At 40.2% G+C, this 11,237-nt stretch overlaps 2 protein-coding genes and 1 long non-coding RNA gene across 5 annotated transcripts in view; 1 reads left to right on the forward strand and 2 right to left on the reverse strand.

The window, feature by feature from the left end:
• LOC115249657 (uncharacterized) overlaps window positions 1–2,754 on the reverse strand; it is a 22,799-nt gene extending 20,045 nt beyond the window's left edge. For both annotated transcript variants that reach the window (XR_003888346.1, XR_003888345.1), the window contains exons 1-2: window positions 2,637–2,754; window positions 331–451 (exon numbers count right to left, since the gene is read on the reverse strand). This is a non-coding gene — a long non-coding RNA (uncharacterized lncRNA). The remainder of the gene's footprint in view (window positions 1–330; window positions 452–2,636) is intronic.
• Window positions 2,755–2,863: 109 nt separating this feature from the next.
• Window positions 2,864–7,743, forward strand: cyp26c1 (cytochrome P450, family 26, subfamily C, polypeptide 1). Of its 2 annotated transcripts, none has more exons than XM_029835675.1 (6): window positions 2,864–3,089; window positions 3,689–3,913; window positions 4,303–4,578; window positions 5,288–5,446; window positions 5,671–6,030; window positions 6,482–7,743. In XM_029835675.1, the coding sequence occupies exons 1-6, from the start codon at window positions 2,898–2,900 to the stop codon at window positions 6,836–6,838; spliced, it is 1,569 nt and encodes a 522-aa protein (XP_029691535.1). In that variant the 5' UTR covers window positions 2,864–2,897; the 3' UTR covers window positions 6,839–7,743. The 2 variants fall into 2 exon arrangements, with proteins under 2 accessions (XP_029691535.1, XP_029691536.1); XM_029835676.1 differs by having other exon boundaries at window positions 5,833–6,030.
• A 1,882-nt stretch (window positions 7,744–9,625) lies between these two features.
• LOC115249643 (putative nuclease HARBI1) lies at window positions 9,626–10,669 on the reverse strand. The gene is made up of 2 exons (XM_029835642.1): window positions 10,359–10,669; window positions 9,626–9,939 (listed from the first exon to the last, which is right to left on the reverse strand). Exons 1-2 carry the CDS (start codon window positions 10,660–10,662, stop codon window positions 9,629–9,631), a joined length of 615 nt encoding a protein of 204 aa, XP_029691502.1. The 5' UTR covers window positions 10,663–10,669; the 3' UTR covers window positions 9,626–9,628.
• Window positions 10,670–11,237: the final 568 nt, after the last annotated feature.

Genomic DNA, 11,237 nt, shown 5'->3' on the forward strand with positions numbered 1-11,237 from the left:
CTGTGTCCTCAGACTGGGAACAAACAAACACACACACACACACACACACACACACACACACACACACACACACACACACACACACACACACACACAGAGTTTCTGTTATGATGGAATATCATATGTTGACAAGAGGAAATGTTAAATGAACTGGTTATACTAGGGTAGACAAGGCAAATGACTGGTTATACTGGAACATTTCGTTGTTCTGAATAAAGTTGATTCTTTTGGCAACAGAAGAGAAACCTTTGTTCAGTAGCCGGGGTCAATGACCTCTTGCCCCTGGCTCTAACTTGATACCTAACCTATGAAGTTGGTGGGATGCGTCACCTGAAAGAAAAGGAAGTGGACCTCCGGTAGTCCCCTCATCCCCCAGGGTTGCCCTTGGGGTCAAATCCAATGCGCTTCATCTTACAGTCTCCATCCAAACGTCTGATTTTATTGATTCCGACTGTTTTGATATATGGAGACAAAATGAATTGAATGGTTAGTCACTTACCAGCACATAAAGTTCAATCTGAACAGTAGCTAGATCATAATATCTAAAGGCTCTCTCAGCCATATATCTTCACACACAAGCACAAACACTCACACAAAAACACACACACCAGAACTGGAATAATATAGTATGAAGAACAATGATGTTGTTGTAACTACCTAAAACTCCCTCAAATATTCAACCCAAGACATTTTTAAATTTTTTTAAAATGATTTTCTTCTTTTTCTGATTGAGTTCATTCCTTTTGGTGTGAAAGACTATAAATATCTGAACATTTAACAAAAATCAATATCAATATCAATCACAAATATCAGTTTTCCACAGCAGATGAGAGTATCAGTCATCACAGTTTAGCAAGTGGTGACAAAGGACTGATGGGATCTACGCTGCTGTGACACTTGGGAGTTCCTCCTCATACAACTCCAAGAGGAACAGGAAAGGGTAAAGGGATGGAATTTTAAGTGTTTGGAAGACAAACAGTTGTTCAATATCATCGAGAAACAGAAAAGAATTCTGTTGCCTCGTTTAACAAGGAAACTAACACCACGAACTCAGGTCACACCACCAAGATGCATGCATGTATACTTGCTATATAAGTAGCGTATTTTACGGACTATAAGTTGCACTTTTTTTCATAGTTTGTCAGGGGGTGCGACTTAAATGAATACATTATTACGGAATTTCACATGTTCATTATTTTCACACTGACAACCACAAGATGGCTCTTTAGGCGTGTGTGCCTGAGGAACGAGTTCCTTTAGCGACGCAGAAGAAGAAGCGGTCTATGTAGTTAGACTTGATTGGTAAACTTGCTCCGATGTTCTTTATGCTATAGTTATCTGAATAACTGTTAATATGTTACGTTAACAAAGCATATGTTACGTTAACAAAGCACTACATACTGACCCACAACTACGTACATGACCCACAACGTACTCAGTTCGTTGTAGGTCATGTAGCTGAATTTGTTACGTTAGCATACCGTAACCCTATTGCTAATCCATGCTAATTGCCTTTTAAGATGAAATGTATGTTCTTGGTCTCGGATTTTATCAAATAAATTTTCCCCCAAAATGCGACTTATAGTCCAGTGTGACTTATATATCTATTTTTCTTCTTTATTATGCATTTTTTGGCTAGTGCGACTTAAACTCTGGAGCGACATATAGTCCAGAAAATACGGTACAATAAAACATATTCTACTGTAAGAGTAATCACAAAGATAGAAAAGGGTTAGGGTTAGTACAAAGATGTGTGTTTATTCGTGTGTTTGTGTGTGTGTGTGTGTGTGGAGCTGTCTTTTTAATAGGATGAAAACTGACTCATCTTGTTTGAACTGTTAATTTTTTATTGATTATTGTGATCCATGAAAAATACACACTTCTATTTTGGTTTCACCTGAAGAATTTTTTCCCCCATATGGATTCTCAAAAATAAGGATCTGCCTCTACCATCTCTCTCTCTTTTTCTCTCCATAGGTCATGGTGTCTCTCTCCCTGTCTGTCTCTGTGTGTTCTCTCTCTCTGTTTCGATCCCTCCGTCTCTCTAAACCCCAGCGCACGCACAGAGCGGCGTCGCGAGTCTCATTAACATGTTCAGACTAACGTCACGGGTTGAAGGTGGATCATATCGGAGCCTCTATAAAGCCCTCCTCGGGCAACGGGCTGCGGGCGCACAAGCGGGTTACGTCTGATTGCGTGTTTTTCTGCGCTGAATTCGGAGGTAGGTAGCAGCACGAACACGCATTAGCTTCATTATATTATATTATACAGATTTATTGGTGTTTAAAGTACCAGCACCTCGGGCATTCAAACTGTACCTGGCTAGTAGACAAGACGGCATGTGCACGCCAAAAAGTGGTTGAAAATGTTGAAAACTACGAAATGAAGGCGTATTGATGCATCCATCATTCATCCATCCACCTATCGATCGATCGAGCGATCCATCCATCCAACATCTATCGACCCATACATCGATTAGCTAGTGTAATTTTGAGTGTTATTTTAAACCTGAAATGGTGCTCGGTCTTTACTCTATTAAATAACGTGCCAATTTAACCTGTGGTCACGTGGTTAAAAGGTGACGATATTTGGAACGTTTTGGAACGCACTCGCACTACTAGTCTTGTTTGAAGTACCTGTACTTGTTGCAGTCAGTAGCGCTGGACTCAGTCTGATTACTGTCATTATTCTCTTCTAGCCGTCGGTAATAACAGCTTCCAGCGGCTCTCTGATTGGCTTCTGAGACACTTTTCCATCCATTCCAGCTGCGCTTCCTCACGCAGACGGAACAAAACTCACCCTCATTTTCCAGGAGAAATTCTGAGCGCAGAGACGTGACGCGCGGTCTCACTCAGGTGGTTGATGCCGGGAAGTGGATTGGGAAGCTGGGAAAAACGATGTTGGGGCTGGTTTCGGCCTTGGCCACCGCGCTCACGACGCTGCTGTTGCTGCTGCTGCTGCTGGCGTTAACGCGGCAGCTATGGAGCTTCCGCTGGAGCCTGACGCGGGACAGAAGGTGCGAGCTGCCGCTGCCCAAAGGCTCCATGGGCTGGCCGCTGGTCGGGGAGACCTTCCAGTGGCTGTTTCAGGTGAGAGAAGAAGTGACTTTGGTATTTGAAAGTTTAATTGCTTATTGATTGTTTGGAGAGACCCACAGATTCCTGCGCAGGCCTACCTAACGCGACATGTGCAGACTTGACGCGTCGTGCGCAATTCAAACGTTTTAACCCCTTCTTCTTCTGCTTCTTCTTATTTTTCTTATTTTTCTCATTCTTCTCCAGCCGACTCTAAACAGTTCACAGTAAAATCAGGATTTGTAATAAAATAAAGTCAAACCATTGGTGGTCATCCAGCATAAAGACGTTTTTGCATATTTATCTAAAAATATTCAAAATGTATGAAGTAGTAGAATAAACATTTAACATTAGATTTACCATAGAGTTAGACCTTTTAAAGCTTCATCTCATTGATCATCAAATTTTCATTATTATTACGTTTTGTGGCAGGACATATATGAATTCCTACTCATGTGGATTGGCCCATTTTAATCATTTCATTGGTTTAGTGATTATTTCATGCTAAAAGAGATTAATAACAATGTTACATTCTTTATACTGCTAACTTTTTAACTGCTAAAATACAATCATCCACTTTAAGGAAAATACTACAAAATCTGCATTTCTTTTAGGGTTCAAACTTCCACATTTCGAGAAGAAAGCGCCATGGAAATGTATTCAAGACACACCTACTTGGAAAGCCCCTCGTCAGAGTCACAGGTGCGGAAAACATACGCAAGATCTTGTTGGGTGAACACAGCCTAGTGTGCACCCAGTGGCCACAGAGCACCCGTATCATCCTGGGACCGAACGCACTGGTCAACTCTATTGGAGAGCTGCACAAGAGGAAGAGGAAGGTATACAAGCACAAAGTTGTTCATATCTGGAACTATCTGGAAATATCCAACAATAACATGGAATTAGTTTTAAAAGGCAGGATGTGCACTTGTGTTTTATCACTGTGTGTAAGTTAGTTGAACCCTACAGTTCTGCCAGTTAGTCTCCAGATTTTTGCAGTGGTTCAGCTGAAGGACTTGAATCAACTCGTACTCACGTTGAACTTGAAATAATGTCACCAGCTGTTTTCAGCCAGTGTAGCAACTGTTCTTGTATGAATTACAATCCTGAAAACAAATGTCTGAGGACATTTGGCCTCTTATCCAGCTGGCTGTTGTCATTGGCTTTTAGTTTTTGGCTGCAGTCAGATCTTTTTATGATTCGAAACTCTTTATTTCACCTTTTAAAGATCCTGGCTAAAGTGTTTAGCCGGAAGGCTCTGGAGTCCTATCTGCCCCGCCTACAGGAAGTTATCAAGTCTGAAATAGCCAAGTGGTGCGCCGAGCCAGGCTCGGTTGATGTTTACGCCGCTACCAGGTCTTTGACGTTCCGTATTGCCATCGGGGTTCTGCTGGGTCTGCATCTGGAAGAGGAGAGGATAGATTACTTGGCGCAGATTTTTGGACAATTGATGAGCAACCTGTTCTCACTCCCGATTGATGCTCCGTTCAGTGGGCTACGCAAGGTGAGAGTTAACAACTTCACAAGTACCCAACAAATGCATGAGCAGCTGTGGATCTCTTTTGTCTTTATCCAGAAACATTTTCTTCCTTTTTTTGGAAACAGATCAATGCTCACTGTAGGTATGTTACATGAAATAGTTTGGCAAAACAACAAACATGACCAACAGTGTTGATGGACAATGTCATCAGTGGAAGAACAGTCGATTAAAGGACTTTTTGAGATGATGCTTCTATTCAAGCTACATGTGAGGGGTTACGATCATTTCAGGATCATGGAAGAAGTCTGATATAACTTTCTATTTTCAAAAAATCCACGAGAAGCCACAAAATCATGTTTGAGCCCAAATTCCCCAACTCAGGACAAGATCCTTGGTGTGATCTGCATTTTATCTGTTCACCACACAGGCCACTGGATCGATTTGAAATGATCTATCGTGAACATGTGGAGTACAGCAGAGGTCACTTTTTGTTCCAGCCTTCTGTTCCCTTAAATGATACTCTAAGATCATGTAAGAATATCAACTGTCTTTATAAATACAGATGTTTAAACGACCAGAAGTGCAGTCATTACCATTGACCCCAAAACACCTCAGGGCCAAATCTCTACATAGTCATTATCCTAGGAACCTTAGCAGAAGCATCAGCTGCAAAACCGCTACACTAGGCTGAACACACAAAGTCAGATTTTGATTAATGTGTTGGTTCTGTCAGGGGATCAAAGCCAGAAAAATCCTTCATGCAAATATGGAGAAGATTATTGAGAAAAAGATGGAGCGACAGCAGGAAGAGGAGGAATATCGTGATGCTTTTGACTACATGCTGTCCACCTCCAAGGAGCAGGGCCAGCAGATCAGCATCCAGGAGCTTAAGGTACAACTGGGATGAATGTTTGTCAGCTTCAGTAATGCCCCCGCCCACACAAACACTCACAGACACACTTCCACACTCACATGCACGCACGCACACACACACACACACACACACACACACACACACACACAGTCTTAGTGTGTCAGTCCGCATCACAGATTTTGTAGCTTTTTGAGTGGCTGATATGGATCAGTTCCGACGTTTGTGTGTCTTTATCAATTTAGGAGACAGCAGTCGAGCTGATCTTTGCTGCTCATTCCACCACAGCTAGTGCGGCCACCTCATTGGTTCTTCAGCTTCTTCACCACCCAGAGGTGGTGGAGAGGGTCAGGGTGGAGCTTGAGGCACAGAAGCTCTGCTACAATTCCCTTAATTTGCCTTCACAGGCCTGTGGGCAGAAAAAGGATCAGTCGACCAACCTTCTGAGAGGCACTTTTCCACAGTCCCAGTGCCATGCTTCAAATCTGAGCCTGGACAAACTGAACCAGCTCCACTACATCGATTGTGTCATTAAAGAGGTGCTCCGTTTCCTGCCACCTGTTTCAGGAGGTTACCGGACAGCGCTGCAGACTTTTGAACTGGATGTAAGTTGAAGACTCGCAGTTTTGGGTGTTATATTATTGATATTGAAATGATTTAAGTTCAAGCTATTTTATAGATCTATAGAAGCAGAGGGCACCTTAATCTCATTCGGCTTTACATTTTTTTTAAATGTAGGTTTTACTGTATCAAATTGCAAAAAAAAAAAAAAAAAACAGGAACAAAACAGGAGTTTTGAAAACAAGTTTTTTTGTACTGAACAAAGTTGAAATATTGTGCACTTTATCTCTTAAAATTTGGCAACTTTGCCTTAAAGTTGATTATTTTCCTTGTAAATTTAGGAATTTGGTCAAATCTCTTTTTCCTGTAAGTGTAAATGCTAAGTTGAGACAAATTCCCAGAGTGCTTTATAACGTACAGTGTGCCAATATGGTTGTTCCTTCGTCAACAGTTTATTTGACAAAACATACTGTGTGATTCTCTGTCATCTCACAGGGATACCAGATTCCCAAAGGCTGGACTGTGATGTACAGCATCCGTGACACCCATGAGACTGCAGAGATCTTCCAGAACCCAGAGCTGTTTGACCCAGATCGGTTTGTAACAGCCCAGGTGGAGAGCCGCTCATCTCGGTTCAGCTATGTTCCATTTGGTGGTGGTGTCCGAAGCTGTGTGGGCAAGGAGTTGGCACAGATCATCCTAAAAACTCTGACCATTGAGCTGATCAGGACGTGTAAATGGACCTTGGCCACAGAGAAATTCCCCAAAATGCAGACTGTACCGATAGTGCACCCTGTAAATGGGCTGCATGTGAACTTCATGTACAAAAACTTGCATGAGATAGATCATTAAAAAAGAGGTAACTTTAGAATTTGTTTGTGGATAAAACTGTCAGACCCTTGAAGGGTCTGATGTTCCAGGGTCCGCATCCTGGTTTGGAGCACTTCATTGTCTGTTCACAAATTTTCAACATTTCATAATAATTTCCCAGGTTTTATCCTCTGTGCTAGAATTATTCACACATTGGGGTGTGACATTCAACACACCATCTTCCATTTCGATGACATCGGACCAATTTGGGCAAAACTGAGTTCTCTGACCTTCATTCTGTCTTTTTCAGCATATTTACATATTATCATTTTAATCTATAAATGTAGCAGTTGCAATGTTTTTTGTTTGCCATTACTCCACACAGTAAAATGGGATGGGTTCAGTCCTCTGACTAAGCTACCACTCATTCTAGTCTCGAGGCTACATTTAAGACTGCTGGACTTCTTTTTAAATGTCACCTTCCCTCTTCAGGTTTAGTACAATGATGGGGAGTGCTGAGTCACCCTCAGGTGAGGTTGGCACAAATTTGTGACCCAAAGACTGAAACAGTGCTAACCGGTCACGTGGAAACTGTCTCCTCTCTTAACTACCTACTCTGAGTTAGGGTTATGGTTACTCTGCAGTGTGACCATAACCAGTGTGACCTGGATGAAGAACCAACACATGCATATCTGGAAAGTGCCCGGAAAAACTACGGTGTAGGTTTGCCTGAGAAACATTTTACATTTCAATTTTGGAAGTGCCTTTAAGAAAGGCATTGTAAGTGTGGCAGGAATCAGTCTCTGCATGGAAATGAAAAGCCTTCAAACTGTTGAATATGAATGTATTATGGCACATTGTTAACACCACTATCATGCATATGAAATGAAGAAGTTTTAAAGAAGCTGTATATGTAAATGCAGAAGGATAAAGAATTATTAACCTGTTGTCAGAAGTTCTTTTTTCACTGCTAGAAGGTAGACATGTGTAGAGTTAGTTTATTCTAGGATTGTTAGTGATGTTTGGTGAATTTTTGGTTTGAATGGAAGGAGATTGCACTTTCTCCACTTTAAGTGTGTCGATGTTGAGCGTATCACATGTAGCTGCCGCAGAGTGTAATAACATAATCGTCATGACTTGTTCTGTGTTTTATGTTCTTTATATATGTGCAACTTTTGCTTAATAAAATGTACTCAGTACATTTCAAATTCTTGATGTAGGAACATAAAGTATTGTCCGGTTCATTCTAAATTTGAGGTTTTATAACCTGCACGACTCAGCTGGTAAGAAACTGTTACTGATGAGCTGGATTACAATCTCTCTTTCTGCATATGAAGATGATGATCATGAAGAATCCTTAATCTCCACCTTACAGTTCTTTAGGTTCTATAATTGGACTGATACTTACTGTACTTTATATTTGGTTATCTCAGACATTTTTGTCAATAGAATACATTTTTGTTGTTTTGGTTTGCATTTAGTTTGAGATATGTCAAAACTAAAGTTTTTTGCCAGTTTCTAAAATGCATTTCATACAAATTTCATTCATATTGGTATTTTCTTTAGTCTATTTGCACTCACGTGAAATATAGATGTAATATTTACATCAGAAATAGGAGCCCAAGCACCGCTGCTCCATATTACATGGACTTTATATAAACTGAGCCCGTTTTAGTCACATTCTGGTCCCCATAGAACTGGTCCTCTCAGGCTATTGAATTTCTAAAGGAGTTTTCTTCCTGCAGGACAGAGCCAGGACAGACTCTGTGTGGAACCCAGGACCACCATATGTTTGTACGTAGAGCAGGAACTATAACCTAAGCCCTGCTGTGGTCCATTCTCATGAGGTGGAGCAGCCTCACAATTTTATTTTCATTAAAGTTTAGAAAGATTAAGGCAAACCATCTTTTGAGGTCCCTTAGACTTCAGCAAAATAATCAAGAAATAGCCACTATTTCTTCTAATGGCTCAAAAAAAGATGCCATATTTTTTCCATATAGAACCAAGAGGAAGAGCATGTTTGGCCCAAGACTCCAGTCTTGAGGAACCCAAGACAATTACACTAGACAGTTATATGACGAATAGGCATAAATCACTCTAAAAATGTTAATTTTATCTACCCATCCATGCAACTTTCCATGTACTGAAGTTCTCAAAGGTGGTGGTGACTCAGTTACTGGACCTCCTACAGAGGAACAGTCTGTTTGAGATGTTCCAATCAGCATTTAGGTCACCACAACAAAGCAGTCCCTGATGATCTTTAGAGTGCTTCAGACACTGGGCTGCTTTATGTATTGGTTCTGCTGGACCTCAGTGCTGCCTATGATCAGAGCATCCAGGTCCTCCAGGGCCCAGTATTTCAAAACTCCAAATCCAGATCAAAATGATCCGGATTTGTGAATCCCCCTATCCTGGCCTGTGGATCATAATAATCTATCCCAGTTTTTCAAAACCTTGCAGGATAGGATCAAAATGATCCTGATCCACCTGGATAGGGATTTCCAAATCTGTCCTTCCTTCTGGATCATTGCCAGGAAACAGGAATTGATGTGTTTAAAAAGAAAATAAAGCGCCATGTGTCAAACTAAAAGTCACATTTTATTTAAAGATTTTACCACTATCTACTTAGATGTCAATGTTATAACTTTAAAATAGTAACTCATGTTACAATACATCAATATAATTCTCAACAAATCAATCCTGAATATTTTATTAAAAAAACAAAATCAAACAAAATCAAAATTTCAAAAACAATAAACGTATCATGACTTTTTACTCATGTCTTTTTCCAAAGTGAAATGAAACTGTATTATGTTGAAATTGTCCCATTCTTTATGAAAAATACAAATTAACCATGGCACTTCTGACTGCTCTCCCAGCTGGTTCGTCAGTTTGATGTGGTTGTGGTGCCTCTATCAGACCTTCTGGAAGTGGAACATCATCCTCCTCCATGGACACTCTTCTTTTTTGTGCTATATTGTGCAACACAATACATGCACAAATAATATTGCAGGCTTCTTTGGGCTCCACTCGGAGATAATTAAGGCAGGAAAATCTCCGTTTAAGTATACCATTGATGCGCTCAATTGTCCCCCTTGTAGATGTATGAGCATAGTTGAAATTTTGTTGTGAGTTGCTTGTGACTGTTGCAAAAGGTGTCATCAGCCAACGACGAAGAGGATAACCACTGTCACCAAGGAGGATTCTGTTTGGAGTGTTTTGTTAAAACCGGTGGTATATGTGGCTTTCTCTTAAAATCTGAGAATCATGTACAGACCCCGGCCATCATACAACACAATTTATTATCTGGAGGTCAGCATTCCCAATCAACTGCACATTTACAGTATACTATGGCGCCCCTTCCTGTTTACAAATTCCCACTCTCTTTCATGAGGGGCTTGAATGTGTATATGTGTGCAGTCTATCACACCAATAGTGTTCGGCATTCCTGCTATGGAAAAGAACTGTTTTTTGTTTTGTGAAATTTCTTCTTCATTTTCAGGAAATTTCACATACTCATTTAATAAACTTGAAAGAGCTCTTGCCACAGAATGCACCACACATCCAACTGTTGATTTTGTGACTCCAATGCTATCTGCAATAACTTCAAAAAACGATCCACTTGCAAAAAAACGAAGAGCAATCAACACCTGTTCCTCCACAGTCAAGGCATGGCTCCTCACTGTTGGTCTTTGAAGATGAGGGCGAAGAACATCGCATAAATAAATAATATCCTGTGTTCTGAAACGATATCTTGAATAAAGTTCTTCATCAGAGTACTGCAGAAGTAAATTTGGTCGTTCAGTATATTGCCGAGGCTTGTATTGCCTCTGACGTTGTTGCATCACATGCACTAGTGCTGTCATTTTGCTCAATCTATTTGCTACTTACTCCTTTTTAGCCAATCCCATGCCCCACCACACACCGCAACAACAGCTTGTCCTCACCAATGAACAGATTAATTTAACAAAATTGAAACAAGAACAGGTGAAACTGCAAATTAAATTGCTTGAAAAACAATTAATGTGAATCACTTTACAGAAAAGTTATTTATTTTGTGTTCCAATGGAATCCTGAGAGCAAGTCTTCAGTTCTTTTTTTGACTTTAACGGTCATATTTTTGTGACAATAAATGCTGTCTTGCAAAATGTATATGTTTATTTTGGTACATCAGTATATTTCAAAAAGCTTATTTCTATTTTACAACTTGAAGCATAATAGTCCCTTTTATATGGAATGTAAAATTACATGTATTTGTGTGACGCATGCTAACAAAATGCTTTAAAATGACAAGACTGTTGTGATCAACTATATAATTTTGATTTTTAGTGTTTGAAGTCACATTGTGATGAGAATGACTCAAAATAACTGTCTTCGAGACAACATTTGTGAGAAATTAATATTTTTTCATACATAGGATCATTTTCAAATCGACCTCTGA

Source organism: Takifugu rubripes, chromosome 4, assembly GCF_901000725.2.
Source record: "Takifugu rubripes chromosome 4, fTakRub1.2, whole genome shotgun sequence".
Classification (NCBI taxonomy): domain Eukaryota; kingdom Metazoa; phylum Chordata; class Actinopteri; order Tetraodontiformes; family Tetraodontidae; genus Takifugu; species Takifugu rubripes.

Excerpts from the sequence above, each read along its gene's own strand:
- cyp26c1 (XM_029835675.1), top strand. The coding sequence starts at position 2,898 with ATGTTGGGGCTGGTTTCGGCCTTGGCCACCGCGCTCACGACGCTGCTG. Across the intron at positions 3,090-3,688 it reads CCTTCCAGTGGCTGTTTCAG|GGTTCAAACTTCCACATTTC; the intron begins GTGAGAGAAGAA and ends CATTTCTTTTAG. Across the intron at positions 6,031-6,481 it reads TGCAGACTTTTGAACTGGAT|GGATACCAGATTCCCAAAGG; the intron begins GTAAGTTGAAGA and ends GTCATCTCACAG.
- LOC115249643 (XM_029835642.1), bottom strand. The coding sequence starts at position 10,662 with ATGACAGCACTAGTGCATGTGATGCAACAACGTCAGAGGCAATACAAG. Across the intron at positions 9,940-10,358 it reads CACAAAATCAACAGTTGGAT|TCACAAGCAACTCACAACAA; the intron begins GTGTGGTGCATT and ends CTTTTGCAACAG.